At 43.3% G+C, this 23,233-nt stretch overlaps 1 protein-coding gene across 1 annotated transcript in view; it reads left to right on the top strand.

The window, feature by feature from the left end:
- Positions 1-6,229: 6,229 nt before the first annotated feature.
- myh7ba (myosin, heavy chain 7B, cardiac muscle, beta a) overlaps positions 6,230-23,233 on the top strand; it is a gene marked incomplete at both ends in the record, with an annotated part of 30,642 nt that continues 13,638 nt past the window's right edge. Inside the window, 24 exons of the mRNA XM_080545788.1 lie at positions 6,230-6,326; positions 6,860-6,963; positions 7,890-8,033; positions 8,320-8,476; positions 9,096-9,123; positions 9,547-9,643; positions 10,619-10,645; positions 10,863-10,955; positions 11,103-11,166; positions 11,367-11,465; positions 12,120-12,223; positions 12,675-12,813; positions 13,599-13,717; positions 14,148-14,297; positions 14,608-14,778; positions 15,166-15,345; positions 15,756-15,888; positions 15,978-16,054; positions 17,437-17,524; positions 19,849-19,966; positions 20,094-20,217; positions 20,650-20,786; positions 22,147-22,402; positions 23,120-23,233. The exon at positions 23,120-23,233 is cut by the window's right edge and continues 129 nt beyond it. Of these exons, the coding sequence (XP_080401914.1) occupies positions 6,230-6,326; positions 6,860-6,963; positions 7,890-8,033; positions 8,320-8,476; positions 9,096-9,123; positions 9,547-9,643; positions 10,619-10,645; positions 10,863-10,955; positions 11,103-11,166; positions 11,367-11,465; positions 12,120-12,223; positions 12,675-12,813; positions 13,599-13,717; positions 14,148-14,297; positions 14,608-14,778; positions 15,166-15,345; positions 15,756-15,888; positions 15,978-16,054; positions 17,437-17,524; positions 19,849-19,966; positions 20,094-20,217; positions 20,650-20,786; positions 22,147-22,402; positions 23,120-23,233 (2,820 nt within the window). The remainder of the gene's footprint in view (positions 6,327-6,859; positions 6,964-7,889; positions 8,034-8,319; positions 8,477-9,095; positions 9,124-9,546; positions 9,644-10,618; positions 10,646-10,862; positions 10,956-11,102; positions 11,167-11,366; positions 11,466-12,119; positions 12,224-12,674; positions 12,814-13,598; positions 13,718-14,147; positions 14,298-14,607; positions 14,779-15,165; positions 15,346-15,755; positions 15,889-15,977; positions 16,055-17,436; positions 17,525-19,848; positions 19,967-20,093; positions 20,218-20,649; positions 20,787-22,146; positions 22,403-23,119) is intronic.

The following is a 23,233-nucleotide window of genomic DNA, read 5'->3' as shown; positions in this document are numbered from 1 at the left end:
TTGGATAGAAACAATAATCTTTTTTACAGAACCAGGGAAGAGTGTATTGAATGAGCTTCTCTCTTCTGGACAGACACCTTACAGTGAATCTATCAGTGTGTGTTGTTGTTGTTGTTGTGACTAAAGATACAGCGAATGGGCATCATTTAACCTGCACAATGAGAATGAATGAGGTGTACTTTATTGAAATGTGTTGCTTTTCAAACAGTAGGCTCTGAATAGTATGGTTTGTATGTAGTAGATACTTTTACTACTGTAGGCAGTATGAGCTGTTGTTAAATGCACTGCACTTATATAACACCTTATTCCAAAGCACTTTACAACGGCCTTTCATTCACCCACCACACACACATTCACACACCAATGGCGGCAAGCTACCATGCAAGGCACCGGCCCGCTCATTGGGAGCAATTTGGGGTTCAGTGTCTTGCCCGAGGACACCTCGACACGTGGCCGGCCGGGGATCGAACCACCGACCTTGTGGTCATTAAACACCGGCACTACCTCTCGAACCACAACCACCCCACTTTTGGTCAAGGCCAAAACGCCTACAGTATATATAAAATCTCACTCCAGGATAGATCCAATCAAACTGTCACAAGGTAACAATTGAAAATAGATCAAACACAACAAATATCTATCTTTATGAGTGTGCCTGTCTGCTCCTTGCTCCTGAACTCATTTTTGACGCTTTAACACATGCACCGCCAGTTGGCCAGCTGTGAGTCTGTATTCAAGCAGTTGCCACGGGAGACAGGTGCCGCTGTCTTTTGTAGGGTGTGTGTGTGTGTGTGTGTGTGTGTGTGTGTGTGTGTGTGTGTGTGTGTGTGTGGAGGGTGGGGGGGTGTCTGCATGGATATATGTTCTGTGTGTGAGTGTACAGGAATGAGTGAGGGCTTGGGGCATGTGTAAACTGTGAAAAGAGACCCTGTGCACTAGTCACACATTCCCCTCTCCTTTATGGTCTGACAGCAGCCTACTGGCATGCCTCTCATTGTCACAGAAGCTTTCCTATATAAACATCACACAAGCCAAGCCACTGATGGGGTCCTGCACACAGCCACCTGTACCTCTGAGCCTGTTTGAAGGACCCTCAGGGGGGCCCAAGAGGTTCGCCTGCCTGTAAATAAGGTGAAGGCTATGTATGTCTACCCCTGACAATGAGATGCTGGAGGTCACATAAATGAAACAGCCAGACAATGGCCTTCCATTTTCCAAGTCTATTTTCAGTCTTCAAGCCAAGGCCCGGAGTTTAGGCTTTTAGGCTTTTCATGTGAGGCTAAGACTGAATAAAGATCTCAAATATTAAGGACATTTTGATCATTTCTTTTTTGGGGTGTGGAAATGATAATAATAATATAAGTTACATTTACATTTTTGGCATTTAGCAGACGCCTTATTCCAAAGCGACTTTACAATCGATACATTTGACTAAGCAAGTGAATCATCAATCCACCAGTCGTAGCAGGAAGAGTAATCCAGCTCAGGCCCGGGGGGCCATTGATAGAAGGAAAAACCTTCTTCCATCACCTTCTTCTAAACGTAGGTTGTGTTTTTTATTTATTTTATTTTATTATATAGACACTGGAGAAACAGAGAAACAGTACAAGGGGTCAATAGACGTTTTTAGGGGACACAGTAGAGGGGAAGTTCATATATAATATAATTAATATTTGATGTGATACATAAGACCTACATGTATCACAGTGCCAACACAGTGCCAAGTCTGCTTTGGAAAAGACCTCCCGGTTAAATAAAGGTGACATTTTGGTTTTAAATCACAGCGCCACGAATCAAGACTTCCCGAATCACTCCTTGTTGGTGGACCGTTTATCATACAATAAACGAACAGTGAAAATCCACCGGCTCCTAAGTGATATTTGTCTGTAAGTGTGTGTGCTGCTGCCTTGTTAACCCCTCTCTTCTAGTCACTGCTTAACGGGGGGGGGGGGCCGAGGCAGGCTCTCGGTGGGATCCTGGAGTGCGTCGGATTGTCTGCGGGCCTGTGTTTGGATAAGGCAGCATGCCCATTGTCTCTGATGGGCCTGGCGGGGCCGAGGTATGCCTCCACGCTCTGGAAATAGAAAGACAGCTGAGGAGAGGGCATCCATACCGCGAGGCCGAGCCAGAGGCCTCAGACAGAGGCGGAGGGTTAGCACAATGAGAGACGGACCCATTGTTCGGAGCCAGGGGGGTAATAGCGGCGGAATCTCACCCGAAAGGAGTTGCTAAAAGACTGATTAGCTCATGTTATTGTTGTCTGTGGGGGGCTAGCGGTTGGGTAGCGGTTGGGTAGGAGGGGGGTCATGCTGGGAGGCTCTCATAGAAGAGTGATTGAGGCTTTAGCCCCCCTGTGCTTGTGCCATGTCTCCCAGACTCCTCTCTGATGAGTTGACGGCTAGACCCTGAGCTTCCACAGTTGCTGCCAGGGTTTTGCGGGGCAATCATGGGGGAGATTACCAGAAAAATGCGCCAGGTGATAAAAAACGGTTCTACCACTTGGTTTCGGTTATTTAGAACGGCAAAAAGATATGTGAAATTAAGTAGTAAGGCCTATTATCTATGTGAATATCATTCTATCATTAGAAGAAAGGAAGATGAACAGAGGAGTTTGTAACAGAGTGGATCAACGGGTCTTACTTGTGTAAGTGTGTGTGTGTTTATGTGATAGAGAGATAGAGGGAGAGAGACAGAGAGATACAGAGAGAGAGAGAGAGACAGAGAGATACAGAGAGAGAGAGAGAGACAGACAGAGAGATACAGAGAGAGAGAGAGAGAGAGAGAGAGAGAGAGAATGTGTGTGTGTGTGTGTGTCTCTGGTGTGGTGTTTAAACACTGCTGAATGCGAATGCTCTCGTAAATCCCAAATCTCTGCCTATCTCTCTGTCTAAGCCTGATGGCATCCAGTGCATGATGATCTAAAACAACTGTGACCCTCGAGAATCCCAGTGGCGATTCCTGGGCTTCAGCTCTGGGTCTTGATGTCCTGACTGACTCTGACTCTGCTGTGCTGTTTACTCGCAAACCCAGAAACGGTAAATGGACTGCACTTATATAGCGCCTTTTTCCGCTGCTCCAAAGCGCTTTACAACGGCCTCTCATTCACCCGTTCACACACACATTCACATTCACACACCAATGGCGGCAAGCTGCCATGCAAGGCACTGACCGGCCCGCTCACTGGGAGCAATTTTGGGGTTCAGTGTCTTGCCCAAGGACACTTTGACATGTGGCCAGCCGGGGCTCGAACCGCTGATCTGCGTGTGACTCTATCTCCTGCGCCACAGCCGCCCCTAAAAAAAAAGCATGTATCGGCCCAGAGTTTTAGAACTAGGGCCTAGATTTTTCCCTGGCCAGGTCATCCGATGAAGAAACTCCTGGCCCTCCATCCAGTATGACTAATAATCAAAAGATAAAGATAAAAGTTTTGTACTTGGCTGCGTTTAAGCTCCAAATGATTTTTGCGGAGAATGTGCAGTATGTAAGGAGAGCTGTTGCTTTGGGAACTCAGCTGTCGCCGTGGGTTGCAGTGTTATAGTACAGAGAGACGTGCTGTGGGACCACGCTACAGTACATACACACACACACACACGCACACACACACACACACACACGCATGTACGCACACACACACACGCACGTACGCACACACACAGGCACGCACGCACGTACGCGCGCACACACACACACACACACACACACACGCACACACACACAACACGCACACAGACTTATTTTAAAGCAACACCAGGGATTCGTCTCTCCTCATGTGTTATCGGCATGTCTGCTTTTTTAACTGCAGGCCAAGTGACACAGTACATTACCCAGCCTCCTCTACTCTGAAGTGCCCCTTGTCCCAGAATAGCTCAGGCCTGTTCTATCTAACTGATGCACCCAAGCAACTTTCCGCCATCACCGCAACACCTCTCATCAAGCCTGCAGGAGATAGTGCCATCAACAAAGATGGCTGCTTCCTACACTAAAGAAGATGTTCCATTTAGGAAGCTGTTTTCTTCCATTTTCGATAGGAAAACCTTGAGCTCTCGCACGTCGCACGCATGAAAGAGTTCTGTCTTCCCTGTTTCTCTGTCGGTGTGTTCTCTCGGGCGTTAATAACATTAATTCCAAGCGTCCTCCTCCTGTTGCCCGTTACACGACAGAACCCCTGTTGCTACAGCAACTGTAGACATACTGTAACTGTAACTGTAACAGTGCCCGTTCTACCTTACTGTGTCTCTTTAACAATAGATCAGCTCCCCAACCGTTGAATCATCTCAATCAGGAATGCTCGACTCTGGCTTTGTCTATTCTTGGACTATTTAGACCCCCTCCCCTCACTGCACTCTCACCCTGCACTCTCATACCAGGCAGGCAGCAACCTCCTCTTCTGCAACTGAAGGTCAGAGCCTCTGGGGACAGAATTTAAAAGGCGCATGGCAGGCCTAATACAGGCACAGACGAAACGACTGTACAAACCCGAACGAAGTCCGAATGATGTTCAGTTAAAAAAACACAGAGAGATATGAAGATGTGAGATAAGCTCGTGAATCGTTTCCTGTTTTAAAATGTTTAAACTGTAATATGTCAACGTCATGTTTACGAGGCATGATGCACTGAAATATGATATAAATCGTACGGGATTTCTGTATACCCTGCTAACGATGTGAAAGGCCGTTCTCAGAATTGTGTTCAATACATTACATTCCACCACAACCTCCTATGACTATTGTCGTCCCCATAATGTAGAGCTGTGGTGGTCCGCCATGTTCACACAGAGAGGTGTTTCTCTCTATTAATATTATGTGCATGTATTTATAGTGCCATGTTTAATGTCACACAGAGGGGCTCCTGAAATAATCTCTTCTAAGGTTGCATCCTCTGTGGCTACACACAATGGCAGACACCCCTGTTGGCACTCCACTACAAACAAACCGCACAGCAATTACTGAGGGGACTGCATGAGCTCATGAGTATCTCAGCCATTTCAAGTGACTCTGATGTAGAGTTCTACTTTTCAGGAACTTTGGAAATAGATTGCCAACATAACATATTCTGTTATTATTGGATACGAATGTTACACCCATTTCAAAGACGATTTCTAGCTTCAGGATCAAATGGTAAAAGGAAAGTGATAACCGGTAGATAAACAGTACTGATGCATGTGAATTATTCTATATTTGGATACTAGATTTGTTGTTTTTGCAATGAATGAATGAATGTAAATCATATTTTAACTGATGTTATGTGATGTGAACATAATTAACTTATTTATAACACGTCCGGTTGAATGGAATCATCTCAAAATATAATTTTGCATCAGCTTTGTGTCTACTCAGATTACATTTTGCACATAACCCCCCTGGGACTGTAATTCTACCCTGAACATAAATGCAGTAACGTATTATCAACAAAGTGATGCTTGTGAGAAAAAATAATACATCATCAATCCTGAACGGTTGTGAACTCAATAGTGGTTTCACACTCACAGCTGGCCATGACACCATCGTTCCTAAACGAACGTTCCCTCATATTGCAATTCTCTCACCCCCTCTCCGTGCGTAAAAATAAAATAACAGGGGCTATAAAAATAGCCGGCTTGAGTTAGCGCAAAGATAAAAACGGTGCTTTCCTTTTGTGTCAATTGAGACACGCGGCCCACCACCAATAGGGGGTGGAGGAGGTGGCATATGCCAATGAGGGACACATGTCCCCTGAACATGACCTTGAGAAAGACAATAAAAAGGGGACACACCTCTCCTCTCTGTTATCCTGTTGTGCGCACCCTGAGGTCAGTCCACAACTTCTCTCTTGTCTTGTCTTCTGTTTTTGCGCGTTTTTGCGCGTTTTACGCACGGGTGCCATACCATGCGTTTTGTATCTAGCTATTTATTTCATTCAATTCATTCATTTTACTTAACCTAAACACACATTTGGGACATTTCTATTCTACTTTAACTCTTTTAATATCAAGACAAGAGTGTGTTTGCTCTCTGTTACGCGCGATTCGCGAGTGATAATGTTCTTTGGGTTCGGTCGTTCCCATTTGTGGGAATTCCAACTCGTTTATTATTGAGTGGGGTAAAAGGTGGATGCTATTTTGTTATGAACTAAAACTCTACAGAATGCAAAATAGCCTACGTTTTGTTTTATATTTTGTTTTCCTTTTTGTTTCCAAGGAGGAGGAAAAGTCACCTGTCTTGTTTGAGCGTCGGGAGCTTAGTAGGTGACCATGTCCCACTTTGACACGAACGAGTTCGGAGAGGCTGGACCGTTTTTGCGCAAAACTGACCTGGAGTTGTTGGCCGCGCAGACCATCGCCTTTGACGGTACTTGCAGAAAACATCTCGTGACGTTAGAATTATAAGGTTCTATCTCCATTGTTGTCAAAATTGAGTTTTTTTTTTACATAATCTGACCCATTAGGTGTTTATTAATGCCTGTGTGGTGTTATTTTAAAAATGTTGCCATTTTTTAGTTAGTAATTCATAAAATACAAAGGTTCCATCTCACAGAACATAATGGAATGTAAACACTTTGACGCTCAATATCTCTGAACTGCCCTAAACGGAGATAGAACCTTGTCATTCTAAACGGAGATAGAACCTTATCATTCTAAGCTCACGATTTACGCACAGGGGCAGCCTATCTTGCCTAAAGGTTTCATGGCTCAACTCTCAATTATGCATTTTGGGGGCTTATTAGATATTGATTACTGCATTATAATTCATTGTAATAGTTGTTGCATGTGTTGCATAAGTGCTAAATGAACTACTTTAGCCGAACATAAATAGTGTTCGAGTTTTTTTTCTCGGGGTCCTGAAATTGACGTGTGTTTTTCTTGGTCCCCTGCTGTTTAAAGGTATAAAGCGAGCATGGATCTCAGACGAAAAGGAGGCTTATATTGAGGTTGAGATCAAGGAACTCGACGGAGACAAAGTCACCGTTGAGACCAAAGATAAAAAGGTAAGTGCAGTACAGTGCGCTACTGAGAGATTTCAGTAGTGTTACAGCAGAGTAAATAGGACTGCATACTTAAGCAATATCACACGAGAGGGAGTGTGTTATACTGAATATCAGCACGGCTGTGATTCGGTCGTAGGTACGAGGCCGCAGGTCTAACAGCACAACCTCCAGTGTGATATTGCTTTTATACAACAGTTCTACAGCGCAATTTATTAATTAACAGTAATAAGTGACAACAGATTATTATTTGTTTGTTTATTTAATCATTTATTTTGGCTCCGTCAAGAAAAAATAGTTCCGCAACGGGACTGTTCAACTGGACTGTTGCCTAGTAACCTGAACACAAACTAGCTACTTTGTATCGTGTACATTTATTTGTACATTTCCATGTAGGCCTATTGTGCAACCAGTGAAATATGACTCGGTTGACAGTCGCTTTGGTGGCATGTGTGAATGTGATTCAGAGTCAGACCAGTTGACATCAGACAGCACGCTGCTCCATCGTTTTCTAGTGTGCACATTATAGTCAAATATCAACATGAGTCAACTCTCTAACAATGAATACGGTGAGGTATCCAGTAGGACACAATCTATTCTAGCACAAGCAATTGAATCAGACGCGCCTCTTGAACTCACACTGACAAATGTCCGGAGGTCAGAACAGCAGTACGATGGCGCAGGTCCGCTCTACAATGCGGTCTAATTAACGGTCATTTAGAACACCTGTGAGGCGGAGTGATACATCTAGTTAAAAGTCCCAGTGCTGTTATACTGTATATCGTAACTCATGGAATGCCTCTTGTCCAATCAAATTACTTGGTCGGAACTAACTGTTGTATAATCTTGCATAACCCCCTCAACTGAATGATGGACATTATGACTATTATGAATCTAACTCCCATCCCTATTCCCTCCAACACCCACAGACCCTCATTGTTAAAGAGGATGATATCCAGCAGATGAACCCTCCAAAGTTTGACATGATGGAGGACATGGCCTTGTTGACACATCTCAACGAGGCCTCTGTGCTCTTCAACCTGCGGCGGCGCTACAGCAGCTGGATGATCTACGTGAGTGACCCCAAAGGACAATAGTATACGTGCATCCTAGGCTATGATCCATGAGAGGCTGGACAGTCAAAGCCAAATGATACCACAGAACCACCTGTCAATCATTAAGGCCACAAAATAAGCCTGTTGGTTGTCTTGTCAGTGGCCATTGTCATTGTACCGTCGCTCAGTTCACAGATCTTTTTAGGGATATCTGTTCTGTTGCTTGGTCATGTCATGTACAACTCTATTATGTCCTAGAGGTGTTAAGTCAACATATCATGCATGGTATACTGTCTCTCCACAGACCTACTCTGGGCTGTTCTGTGTGACAGTGAACCCGTACAAATGGCTTCCTGTCTACTCGGCCTCTGTGGTGGCTGCCTACAAAGGCAAGCGCCGCCTGGAGGCACCCCCGCACGTCTACTCCATCGCAGACAACGCCTACAACGACATGCTGCGCAGTGAGTCCCATACACACAGCCACACCTGCACGACCCAGCTCCACTTTTACCACTGTAGGATCTCCATGGGGTTTTCTAGAAACATACTGTATATGCTTATGTCACTCAGACATACACATAACACATACACACACACACACACACACACACACACACACACACACACACATTCTGCTTCTTCCAGGTCAGCCTGATCTTCATGGTTAGCAATCCAATGCGATTATAATGCTGTTATAAATGTTTATTTATTTATTTTGTGTTGTATCAATATTAACAATGAAAAATAAGTATTAGTACTGATGATACTGAAACATATGTATTAATTAATTGGATTATATAATTGAAGTATAATTGTTCTCACTTGAGAGTGAAGGATAGGGGTAGGACAGGATAAGCCTATAGGCTTCATCCTACTCCCTCTCGAACATTGATAGGCCTGTACTCTTCATATTAGTTATTTGTTCTTTTATTATTTTAAATCATGTTCGAAATAAAAGATTCATTCATTCATTCATAAACACATACAAAGAATAATGTCTGACCAAAATACAATTTCATCATGGTGTATACTGTATAGGTTTACTAAAACCTCCTCTTCTAATGTTTTGCTTTTTCACAGACCGTGAGAATCAATCTATGCTCATCACGTAAGTAGAAACTCCAAACGCTGATCCCTCTGCTCTATGCATAATCATTATGATATGCTCTGAAAAGTCTACTGGCATATGACATACTGTAGTGCGTAGGAGTGTGTAGGGTCATTTTTTTTAACGCCTTTTCACTGTGCAATCATGTACAATCATACAGTATGATAGGCCATCCTATCTGCAGCCACTGCAAACTTTTTTTCTTTCTTTTTATTTTTTCCATTCAAAGCAATGTTTTTTTTTAAGTTTGATTTTCGGCCACACGTTTTCGGTACCTGATTGAGAACATTATGGATTTTATTGTTTAAGTGTTTGACTGCAGCTTGCGCCTTGCGGTGTCATATTCTTGATTTGTGCATTTTTTTCCTGATTTGATCTACATTTTTCTTTTCTCACCTATAACTTTTTCCATACTCGCTATAGCGGAGAATCCGGTGCTGGCAAAACTGTCAACACCAAACGTGTCATTCAATATTTTGCCATTGTCGCAGCTCTTGGGGAAGCAGCTGCTAGAAAAGGAGTAAGGCCAATATGGCATTCTGGATTTTTTTTTTCCTCCCCGCTCCCTCCTTTTAAAACATTTTTGGTGTCTTTTTTTCATTTTTTCTAATAAGGACTCGCTAAGTGTTTCCCTTTTAAAATTCTTCATCAAGCACCTCTTCCTCATCCTCCTTCATTACCAGAACAGTGAATGTAAGGGTTGCATTCTTACTGACTTTTGTGGCTCAAAGTCTTCCCTTGTTTGTCACGAGTTTAAATAAAGGTTTGAATGAATGTGACACCCTCCTCTGTTCCCTTGCTCATTTTAAATCATTTTTTAATTCCCTGTTTATTCCTGTCTTGTAGCCTTCCTTTTTGAAACCTTATGTTGTCATTAACAATGTTACAGATCCACTGTTTTGATTTTTCCTTCCAGTCCCTTTTTGAATTTTCCTTTTGTTTTTCCTTTTTAGATTTGATATCTATTTTTTGTTCCCTCAAACGTCCTCCCTTCTCTCCACACACCAAACGGCTTTATTTAGTTGAGAGTAAAACAAGGTGTTCAGTGCTCATCAATTGTACCATCATTTATTTAACATCAATATTTGTCATCAACATTCCTGCAATTAATTACATTCTTTGATCAAGATATGCCCCTTTGTTAACTGTATAAGTATCAGTACTTCAGTATCTCAGATATCATTCTGACTACACAGAACATAGACAGTCATGTCGTGACGTTAGAATTATAAGATTCTATCTCCATTTTTGGTCAAAATTGAGTTTTTTACATAATCTGATCCATTAGGTGTTTATTAATGCCTGTGTGGTGTTATTTTTAAAATGTTGACATTTTTTAGTTAGTAATTAATAAAATACAAAGATTCCATCTCACAAAACATAATGGAATGTAAAAACTTTGCTCAATACCTCTGAACTGCCCTAAACGGAGATAGAACCTTATAATTCTAAGCTCACAATGTATTTACAATGCTTTAAATCTCTTCCCTTACAGCAAGGTCCTGCCACCAAACAACCAGGGGTGAGTAAAACTAAAAAGTTTATTCCAGCCAGCGAACTTGTATGTTGTGTATAACATACTGCAAACTGTTCAATATTGTACAAAATATATTTGACCTTTTACCATTTAATTCCATCCCCATCCAACAGTAGTAGTACAGTACTGGCTAGACTCTAGAAAGTAACATTCAGTCTCAGTCCCAGAGTAATGTGTAAGTCTTCTACCTGTCTTGTCCCAGGGTACCTTGGAGGACCAGATCATTGAAGCGAACCCTGCCATGGAGGCGTTTGGTAACGCTAAAACGCTGAGGAACGACAACTCGTCTCGTTTTGTGAGTATAATGTGAAACCTTATGAAGAAATCTATTGAGAGAAATTGATAGCAACACCGTTTTACCCAGTGTGAGTGGATGCCTACACCCCCCCCAGGCCATCTGGTATATGTGATGGTCATTCTCTGTGGTCATTCTCTCCCGCAGGGCAAGTTCATCCGGATCCACTTTGGACCCACAGGGAAAGTGGCCTCCTCTGATATTGATATATGTGAGTATTCATGTGTAATTGTATATTGTAATATTATATATCAGTGATACAGAACCTGAAATATTTGAAAAGGTAGCTATGCTAATGTTTTTACTGTCTCCATAGCTAATGTTTTTACTGTCTCCATAGCTAATGTTTTTACTGCCCCCATTGTTTTGGGGTGATTACATATATATTTTTTACTCATTTTCTTCCCTTAGATCTTCTGGAAAAATCCAGAGTGATATTTCAGCAGCCCGGGGAAAGGAGCTACCACATCTACTACCAGATCATGTCCCAGAAGAAACCAGAACTTCTAGGTAAGGAAGAGTTTCTAGCCTTAAGGCATCCAGTCCCCAATAACTTATCAAAGGCACAGTTCAATCCAATTCCATTAACCATTAACTACCAGACAGTACTTGAGATGATCAGGTTGAGGATGAGTAGAACTGGAACCCTTTGAAGCACTTTTTTGCTGGACACGATAGTCTGGGTTGGGATTCTTAGATAGTACGTGACGTTAGAATTATAAGGTTCTATCTCCATTTTTGTCAAAATTGACATTTTGTTTTTACATAATCTGATCCATTAGGTGTTTATTAATGCCTGTGTGGTGTTATTTTTTTAAATGTTGAAGTGTTTTAGTTAGTAATTAATAAAATACAAAGGTTCCATCTCACAAAACATAATGGAATGTAAAAACTTTGACGCTCAATATCTCTGAACTACCCTAAACGGAGATAGAACCTTATAATTCTAAACAGAGATAGAACCTTATCATTCTAAACAGAGATAGAACCTTATGATTCTAAACGGAGATAGAACCTTATCATTCTAAACGGAGATAGAACCTTATCATTCTAAACGGAGATAGAACCTTATCATTCTAAACGGAGATAGAACCTTATCATTCTAAACGGAGATAGAACCTTATCATTCTAAGCTCACGAGTGCCGTTTCCCTCTCCTCCACAGAAATGCTGCTGGTGTCCACCAACCCATACGACTACCACTTCTGCTCCCAGGGTGTGACCACGGTGGAAACCATGGACGACGGGGAGGAGCTCATGGGCACTGATGTAAGAACTTCTTCTTCAGCTAAGAGACACAGGCCAGATGGTTCAGATGGTTCAGGAGAGCACAGAAACCCTGTTTTAGTTGTATTGAAAGATGAATTACAAATCGTGAGCTTAGAATGATAAGGTTCTATCTCCGTTTAGGGTAATTCAGAGATATTGAGCGTCACAGTTTTTACATTCCATTATGTTTTGTGAGATGGAACCTTTGTATTTTATTAATTACTAACTCAAAAATGTCAACATTTAAAAAATAACACCACACAGGCATTAATAAACACCTAATGGATCAGATTATGTAAAAAAACTAAATTTTGACAAAAATGGAGATAGAACCGTATAATTCTAATGTCACAAAATACAGTAGGCCTAAAAACATAAACACTCAACAACAGCAACAACAAAACGTGCAAAGGAGCAGAATGATGACCACTACCATGTGATTTCTCTGCAGCATGCCATGGACATCCTTGGCTTCAGTGAAGACGAGAAGTACGGCTGCTATAAGATAGTGGGGGCCATCATGCACTTCGGCAACATGAAGTTCAAGCTGAAGCAGCGTGAGGAGCAGGCAGAGGCTGATGGCACTGAAAGTAAGGACTAATAATAGTATAATAATTATAATAAACTATTGTTTTAAACACAAATAATTTTGTGTTTCATTAAAAGTGGATGAGTAATTTACCTAGAGCAATTATAGGCTATATAACCACCTGGAATAGTGTTCTCTTATGTGGCTATTGCATACGGCCTCATGTTGTACTTGGCCGGTGTTTTCACAATTTAGGGTTGGAGTGACCTGCCAACTGGAATCTCCAGGAATCTGAAATCCTGGTCCTTCCTTCTCTAAAAGTAGCTCACTACACTGATGCAGCTAATTTCTCCCTTTACTGTGGGAGTTTCTATTGTAATAATTATTAATAATAATAATAATAACTTTATTTGTATAGCGCTTTACGTCAAAGTGCTTTACAATAGGAAAGCAACAATTTAAAACAATTAAAACAACTATTCCAGTTAAAAAAAACATAATCACACAACACAAATACACAAGCTATGACATATAGACGACAGAAAACAGGTGGGTCTTCAACTTGGCTTTGAACACTTCCACTGAGCATGCCTGTCTGATGTCCAATAGAAGAAGGTTCCAAAGAGTTGGTGCACGGAAAAGAAAACGCCCGCTCACCGATTGTCTTCTTCCTGACTCTGGGAACAGTCAACAAGGGCAGAGCCCTAATTATACTAATTCGATTTTGTATAAAAGTGGATGTAGTAATTTACCCAGAGCAATTATAGGCTATAACCAGCCAATTTTGCAAACAACTAACTATTATGTGTGTGTCTCATCGTGTATATCTGATGTGTTTGTGTCCAGGTGCCGACAAGGCCTCGTACCTGATGGGAGTTAGTTCAGCTGACCTCATCAAGGGCCTCCTGCACCCCAGAGTGAAGGTGGGGAACGAGATCGTGGTAAAAGGACAGAATGTAGAACAGGTGAGAGCTCACTGCTACGACGGCAAGACACACAACACACACAAGACACACAAGACACACAACACACACAACACACACAACATTCAACTGCACTGTCTCAGCCTTCATCTATCTAACAATGAGTTTAAAACTATTTGCAAAATAGAATGTGGTATAGGTATCATAAGGAAGTGAATTCAACTGAATTAACTAATAATTGTGTTCATTCTGCCTGGTGATTAGCATGCCGGGAAGGGAAGGGATAGCTTCTTAATTCTCCATCGATCGATAGACTCTGAATACCTCAGACTCTCCAATCTGGTATCCAAGCAACAGTGGCTATCTATGGCTACAGCTGTGTTCTTTCTTTTCTTTGTGTTTGCGGGGTGTGTGTGTGTGCGTGCGTGTGTGTGTGTGTGTGTGTGTGTGTGTGCATGCGTGGATGTTGTAGGTTAACTATTCTGTAGGAGCTCTGGCCAAAGCCACGTACGACCGCATGTTCAAATGGCTGGTGACACGCATCAACAGAACCCTGTATACGTCGCTCCCTCGCCAGTACTTCATCGGGGTGTTGGACATCGCCGGCTTCGAGATCTTTGATGTAAGTCTGCCTTTACTATCATTGTCACACAATCATGCTTGGTTGGAATCAAGCGATTTCTAGACAAACACTACCAATCTTCCCCTACCAACTCTTGCAGAAAGCATTTTTTTCCCTCTGCATTTTCACTAGGGTGTGTTCGAGTTCTTTTTTTAGATGAGTTATCTGGTATTCTATGATTGTAGACGTTTTTATTGTCAGGTTCATCAGTGGCGGTGAAGCAGTTCAGATCATACGTTCCCGGCAACGCTAGACATTTGTTCCACTTCAACATGCTTATATTGAACAACTGTCCCCTCTTTCATTTCAGCTCAACAGCTTTGAACAGCTGTGCATCAACTTCACCAATGAAAAACTGCAACAGTATTTCAACCACCACATGTTCATCCTGGAGCAGGAGGAGTATAAGAGGGAGGGGATCGACTGGACCTTCATTGACTTTGGCCTCGACCTACAGGCTTGTATCGACCTCATAGAAAAGGTATGCATAGCTCCCACACTTCAAATATATTCCACTGACCTTAGAAATACATTGAACGTACATATCGTGACGTTAGAATTATACGGTTCTGTCTCCATTTTTGTCAAAATTGAGTTTTTTACATAATCTGATCCATTAGGTGTTTATTAATGCCTGTGTGGTGTTATTTTTTTAAATGTTGACATTCTTTAGTTAGTAATTAATAAAATACAAAGGTTCCATCTCACAAAACATAATGGAATGAAAAAACTTTGACGCTCAATATCTCTGAACTACCCTAAACGGAGATAAGAACCGTATAAATTCTAAGCTCACGATATGACAAACGTAATAATAAGATATGTAAATAATAATAATAATATAATATGTTGCCCCCTCTCCCTTCAGCCCCTGGGGATCATGTCTATCCTAGAAGAGGAGTGCATGTTCCCCAAGGCCACTGACAGCAGCTTCAAGGCCAAGATGTACGACAACCACATCGGCAAATCACCCAACTTCCAGAAGCCTCGGCCTGACAAGAAGCGCAAGTACGAGGCCCACTTTGAGCTGGTGCACTACGCCGGACAGGTACGTGTGTACGTGTGTTTCCACCAAAGCCAAGTGTGTATAATAATGTTACAAAACATTGTAGTGTTATTTCAGAAAACAATATTCACATTCCTTAGTATTCGTGACGTTAGAATTATAAGGTTCTATCAAAACTTTTGTCAAAATTGAGTTTTTTACATAATCTGATCCATTAGGTGTTTATTAATGCCTGTGTGGTGTTACTTTTAAAATGTTGACATTTTTGAGTTAGTAATTAGTAAAATACAAAGGTTCCATCTCATGAAACATAATGGAATGTAAAAACTTTGACACTCAATATCGCTGAACTGCCCTAGACGGAGATAGAACCTTATCATTCTAAGCTCGCGTATTGTAGTCATCATCTTCTGTATAAAGGAATTCTACTAAGCCTTTTTCTTCCACTCAAGGTTCCGTACAATATCATTGGCTGGCTGGAAAAAAACAAAGACCCATTGAACGAAACGGTGGTCACCTGCTTCCAGAAGTCATCCAATAAGCTGCTTGCGTGTCTTTATGAGAATTACGAAGCCTCTGACTCAGGTACGGCAAATGACCAACTCAAATGTGGCACTTACATTGAGTCAGACAAGGTAGTCCGACCTTTAATCAGTATGTTGGTTACTGTGCAGCAGCCGACCCCAACAAGACTGGTAAGGAGAAGAGGAAGAAGGCGGCCTCCTTCCAGACTGTTTCACAGCTGCATAAGGTGAGAGTGGCCTCTTCCGTGGTTCTGGTAAATGGTAAATGGACTGCACTTATATAGCGCCTTTATCCAAAGCGCTTTACAACGGCCTCTCATTCACCCATTCACACACACATTCACACACCAATGGCGGCAAGCTACCATGCAAGGCGCCGTCCCGCTCACTGGGAGCAATTTGGGGTTCAGTGTCTTGCCCAAAGACACTTCGACATGTGGCCATCCGGGGCTCGAACCGCCGATCTGCCAACCTTGCGATCATTAGACTGCGGCTCTTCCTCCTGCGCCACAGCTGCCCCCAAATGCCGTGCTATTCGCTACACTACACATCAGCGGAAAACAGTACTATGATAAGAATATCAGTAGGCCTTTTGCATTTTCAGTGTTACAGTATATACGTACAGTAGCCTGTTATAAACTGTTATGTTTTCATACTCAAATATAAAACACACAAATACAAGAATAGAATGTTTTTTTATTTGAAATACTCGATATATTTCAGCAAACACAGTTGGATTTGTAAAATGTTCTTCATACAGAACAAACAATTGAACAAGGAAAATAAGCCTTCTGCATATACTGTAAAGAAAAATAAAATTAGGCTGCATCCTGCCTTTCGTTTCAGTCTGGCCACAGGCCTCCGTTCTACCTTTCTCTGCAAAGCTGGCATCTATGGTTCTCCAACACAGGAGAGCTTTTATTGATTGCTAATTGAAAGCAGTAGGTGTTTGCCCATATGAGGGGTGTGATTGTGTGATTGGTGGTTTGAGTTTAGCATTCTGAATGGTAGTGTTTTCCATGGGAACACAAGAGATTTTATCAAGGAAGATTGTGCCGCCAAATGTAGAGAATTGTATTTAGTGTTTTGTTAACTGTGTGGTTTAGAGCTGCAAAATGAGTAATAAGCAAGAAATGTGTTTGTCGTTGTGAAGAATTGGTGTGAGATAAAATACACCAGTTTCAGGTTTTGGTCATTGTGTTTGAGGTTCCGATGTTAGTGTTAAAGCGGTAGTGATAAAAGTGTAAAAGCAAGAAATGTTACAGTAAAGCTGCATCAACATCAGAGGCGCCGTCGTCTCCCCAGAGCTGTGAGGGAGGCAGTTAAGACTTGCAGTGATGTTTAGGGAAATGATCACATGAACATCACTTTAAGTCTGTGCTGGCTCCACTCTCACTAACATCCCATATCAGCCCATAAGACAACGGATGAGTATCAGCTGTGTACACCGTCTACAGAAGGGAGGGAGAGTGGGTTTTCATCACCTGCAGACCTTATAGACCGATTGATTGATGTTGTCAAATTGAGATAGCTTGTGAACAATCCTAAAGTAGTAAATGCACACCTATTGACCCCAGGTTTCTCTTCTGTTCCTCCATCATGTACGCAGGAGAACCTGAACAAGTTGATGAGTCACCTCCGTAGTACTCAGCCCCATTTTGTCCGCTGCCTCATCCCTAATGAGACCAAGACTCCAGGTACGCCACACTACAGTATACCACTACCACAACATTGCCTACATCGGCAATTAGAGGTGATGTTTGAACCAGACCAAAGATGAATCAGAGGTTATCATTAAACACTTACGTACATGTATCGACACTCACCGGCCACTTCATTGATTTGTCGGCTACACATCCATGATGCGAATCTCCCGTTCCACCACATCCCAAAGGTACTCTATTGGATTGAGATCTGGTGACTATGGAGGGGCCATTTGAGTACAGCGAACTCATTATCATGTTCAAGAAACCAGTTTGAGATGATGTGAGCTTTGTGACATGGCGCGTTATCCTGCTGGAAGTAGCCATTAGAAGACGGGTACGCTGTGGTCATAAAGGGATGGACATGGTCAGCAACAATACCACGTAGGTGGTGGCCAGTGGCGTAGCGCAAAATCCCGGGGCCCCCCCGCAAGGTGGCGGCGGGGGCCCTTTCGCAACGGAGTAAAAAAAAAAAAAAAAAAAAAAACTTGCGTTTTTTAGAGGCCGATGCGTTATTGACGTTGCGAAATTTCGCAATATGCACTCTACATTCTAAATGCTTGACTTAGCAAAAGGTACAAACAAGTGAGAGCAATAGCCTATAACTAAAACCAAATGGTAGACTACACTACATCAGTAGAATGTATTATAAGTAGAATAGTACAAGCTTTATTTCTTTTAACAAAGTGTGGTGTGCACAGCAGTGTGATATCTGTAAACATATCTGTAGACTCTCCGCTAAGGGTTGCCAGATGGGATTGAGAATTTCCAACCTAACCAATCTAAACACTTCTAAATCCACCAAAAACCAGCCCATCTGGCAACCCTGTCTCCGCTGCATCAGAGTCTACTTGTTGCGTAAAATTGGCCAGGGTTAGTCAAATCCTTTGTTGGACATCTCGTATATTGGTATATTGTGGCATTTCTTTAGTGTTTGCCATCTGGTCTAGGAATACCCAGGGAGACGCAGACAGCAGAAGTAGATTCGAATAGTAGAATAGAAAAAAGAAACAGCTATATATAGCCTAATCATGCTGAATTACAGTATGTACTTCTGCCTGAGTTTGAGTATGATGCTGCCCAAATAAATGTTATTGTTTAGTGCTGTACGCTTTCGTGGTATTATATTGTGTGAATTATCATCTGTATGTTGTTTTTCTTTCACTCGACTAACCGCCGAGATAATACTTGAGACATGTACTTCCGTAAACATACATTTTTTATTAGATTTTTTTACAATATCGGACCGACAGTCCCACATATAGCGGCTATAATGTCCGAATAGAGAATCTACCACCACCTAAAGAATGCTTATTGTACTTTGTATTGTATTTTCGCTTGCTCATTTTCCTTGTGTCTCGCTGCCTACGTGTGACGTCAAAGTCATGTTGCTATTGGATACGGCTAACTATGTATATCTTTTTTAATATAGGCCTATATATTAAAATTAAGGTTGACACAATGAAGGGCCACTTATTTTCTTTATTTTATATATTTTTAAATTATAAAAAAAAAAAAAAAAAAAGTTTGGATCCAATGTTAGGGGGCCCCCTAGTGGCTGGGGCCCCCCCGCGGTGCGTCGCTTGCGGGCCCGTCCGCTACGCCACTGGTGGTGGCGTTTAAACGATGCTCAATTGGTACTAAGGGGCCCAAAGTGTGCCAAGAAAAGATCCCCCACACCATTACACCACCACCATCAGCCTGAACCGTTGATACAAGGCAGGATGGATCCATGCTTTCATGTTGTTTACGCCAAATTCTGAATGTCGCAGCAGAAATCGAGACTCATCAGACCAGGCAACGTTTTTCCAATCTTCTATTGTCCAATTTCGGTGAGCCCGTGTAAATTGTGGCCTCAGTTTCCTGTTCTTAGCTGCCAGGAGTGGCACCCGGTGTGGTCTTCTGCTGTTGTAGCCCATCTGCTTCAAGGTCTGATGTGTTGTGCATTCAGAGATGCTCTTCTGCATTCCTTGGTTGTAACGAGTGGTTATTTGAGTTACTGTCGTTATTCTATCAGCTCGAACCAGGGTTTGAACTTCAGCAGATTGTCTTGACCATGTCTACACGCCTAAATGCGTTGAGTTGCTGCCACGTGATTGGCTGATTAGATATTTATGTTAACGTTACGTTACGCAGTTGAAAAGGTGTACCTAATGAAGTGGTCAGTGAGTGTATGGTTATCACTTGAGATTTTTTGACAAGGTTTCTGAATCTTCACCCCATTGTCAAATAGAGTAGTCCAGAGCAACACCTCTCCACTCTGAATGATAACGTCCTCTCTCCTCTCTCCTCTCTCCTCTCTCCCCTCTCCTGTGCAGGGATCATGGATGCCTTCCTGGTGCTCCACCAGCTGCGCTGTAACGGTGTGCTGGAAGGCATCAGGATCTGCAGGAAGGGCTTCCCCAATCGCATCTCCTACGCTGAGTTCAAACAGCGGTGAGACAGACCGAATCATCCACACAAATATGATCCCAGAGAATTCACACACATCAACGGACCACAAAACATAGACACAATTACATATGTGTCATCTATCTATCTAAGACACATTTGTAATTCACAGCTATCGTATCCTGAACCCACACGCCATCCCTGATGATAAGTTTGTGGACAGCCGGAAAGCTGCAGAAAAACTGCTGCAATCCCTGGAAGTGGACTTCAACCAGTACAAGTTTGGCCACACCAAGGTAGGCTAAGGCTACGTGTGTGTGTGTGTGTGTGTGTGTGTCTGTGTGTGTGTCTGTGTGTGTGTGTGTGTGTGTGTGTGTGTCTGTGTCTGTGTCTGTGTCTGTGTCTGTGTCAGTGTCAGTGTCAGTGTCAGTGTCAGTGTCAGTGTCAGTGTCAGTGTCAGTGTCAGTGTCAGTGTCAGTGTCAGTGTCTGTGTCTGTGTCTGTGTCTGTGTCTGTGTCTGTGTCTGTGTCTGTGTCTGTGTCTGTATCTGTGTCTGTGTCTGTGTGTTTGGAGAATAGCTCAAACGGCACACACTTATTTGCTTTGGCAAATAAAGATGATTACTAAAAATGTTAGCATCAGAAACTTCTGTAGCCTTCTGGGAGATGGAGGCGAAAGTCATCGGCGAGCTCCAACAGTGTGCTTGCTGCCCTGTCCTCTACCTCTAGGTCTTCTTCAAGGCCGGTCTGCTGGGCCACCTGGAGGAGATGAGAGACGAGCGTCTGGCTAGCGTCCTGACCATGCTGCAGGCCATCAGCCGGGGCAAGATCATGAGGATGGAGCTCCTGCACATGATGTCGAAGAAGTGAGACATCCTGGGTTATTTTTTATTTTATTTTTTTCTGAGTGGGGCAGTCCCACTCATATTTTCCTTTTTATTGTGACAGAGACAGTAGAGATTTGACAGGAAGGATGGGTGAGAGAGAGAGAAGGGAAGACATGCCGGATATGTCCGCTACGCCACCTAAGCGCCCCCAATCCTGGGTTGATTTGGGGGATTTTTTCCAGCAGTAGTTATGAACTGAAAATATTCACGAACCAATGTTTAAAGCTCATAGGTCTCTCACTAACGCATTAGTGTTGTGAGTGTCAATACAGGAAGGAAGAGAAGACATTTCACTCCTTCGCAAATCACAGAAAATAAAGACATGAACACAAAACAAATGAACTCCCCCACCAGTTGCGCCAACAGGTTCAATAGTAACATGATGATCAGCCGAAACATTTCAGCTTGTGATATATTAGACCTTTGCACATACACTCCCTTCATCCAGTATGTGTGGTATGCCAGGGCAAGGTTTTCGGCGTGTGTGAGGCGCGTGCTTGTCCTTTTATGGTTACCATGCCATGTGTGTGGCCCCATTGGTAATAACGACCCTGTGCCCCCACCTCACAAACTCACCCCTCCCTCACTCGTCCCAAACCCTCACCCCCTGTCCACTCTCCCTAAATTAAACAATGCTGACGGTGTCCTTAAAGCCAGGTGGTGACATGTGTCAAGTGGCAGCTGCTTGGACCCACCCTAAAAATACAGCCCCCCCGCCCCCCCCCCCCTAGCCCACCCCGTGCCCTCTGGCCTCCTTTTGTCCTAGGCGCCTGCAGTTCTAAGTGAGCGCATAGATGGGATGTATGGCGGGTGACAGAGGATTAAAGGCTGCCGTCCGGACAGAGGACTTTGGTTTCTAAATAAACACTGAGCCCGTTCACCTTTGAGAAGCGCCGAGCACGGAGTCACGTCTGAAATGCAATCAGAGTCATACCACAGCCCAACCCCCCCCCACCCTCCCACCGCTGACACAACCAACCTCCTCCCCCCAACCAACACCCCCCCCACGCCGGCCTGCACTCACTCACACACACACGTTCAAAACTCTGACTCAAGCCCCATATCAATCTGCGAGAAAATATCTCTAGTTGTGTATTTATGGGTGTGACACACCATCATTGTTTTGGACAATCTTCATCAAAGATGATGGTAGTACATTAAACATCAACAGCTCCTTTCACGAGTGACACATTCTTCGACAAAGCACCTGTACTCGTTTTGAGAACAAGTTTGTTTGAGTTTGAGAAACTACAGGCTTTTTATTTTCCACCACCTACCCTCAGATACTCATGTGCACCCTCTAATCCCACCCCCAACCCCTCTCTCTTCCTGTGCCCAGGGAGGCTCTGATGATCATCCAGTGGAACGTCCGGGCCTTCGCCGCCGTGAGGACCTGGCCCTGGATGAAGCTCTTCTTCAAGATCAAGCCTCTGCTGAAGAGCGCCGCCACGGAGAAGGAGATGGCCCTCCTGAGGGACGAGCTCGCCAAACTGAAGGAGGCCTTGGAAAAGTCGGAGGCCAAACGTAAGGAGCTGGAGGAGAAGCAGGTCAGCCTTATCCAAGAGAAGAGCGACGTCTCGCTGCAGCTGCAGGCAGTAAGTACTCACAAACGGTTACGCATTCACTTACTCACTTACTTTCAGGGGAGGTAGAGGTTCAGCAGGAGGTAGAGCCGCCGCCTAACGATCACAAGGTCGGCAGATCGGCGGTTCGAGAGAGGCCGTTGTAAAGCGCTTCGGAGCAGCTTTAGAGCAGCAAAAAAGGCGCTATATAAGTGCAGTCCATTTACCATTTACTGCTTACACATTGGCACCAGCCAGGGTGAAATGTTTAATGTCCAAACCCTATAAGCTCTAGATGGCAACAACAACAGGCATTTGTGTCTTCATAAACACGGTAGTTCAAGACCAGACCAAACATCCTCGATCTCCAACTGAATGAACTGCATAGTATAATAGCAAACAAGATCACACCAAAGCTGTCGCATGACAAGACGACCACGCTCGGGGCGCTTAGGTGGCGTAGCGGGTTAAGCGCTGACCATGTAACCGCAGGGTTCCCGGTTCGATTCCGGCCGGGGACATATCCTGCATGTCATCCCTCCTCTCTCTCTCACCCATCCTTCCTGTCTAAGCTTCACTGTATCTGTCAATAAAAAAATTAGAAATATGAGTGGGACTGCTCCACTCAGAAAAAATTACGTAAAAAATAAATAAATAATAGCAAACAAGATCACCCACAAAAGCTGTTGCGTGACAAGACAACCACGCTCTCCTCTGACTCCGTTCACCTCCGATCACCTCTCTCCCCAGGAACAGGACAACCTAGCGGATGCTGAGGACCGCTGTGACCTGCTCATCAAGACCAAGATCCAGCTGGAGGCCAAGGCCAAGGAGATGATGGAGAGGCTGGAGGACGAGGAGGAG

The sequence above is a fragment of the Nansenia antarctica genome (assembly GCF_963989245.1).
Source record: "Nansenia antarctica genome assembly, chromosome: 15".
Taxonomy (NCBI): domain Eukaryota; kingdom Metazoa; phylum Chordata; class Actinopteri; order Argentiniformes; family Microstomatidae; genus Nansenia; species Nansenia antarctica.
The sequence above is the reverse complement of the archived record's forward strand: the minus strand, read 5'-3'. Positions and strand labels throughout refer to the sequence as shown.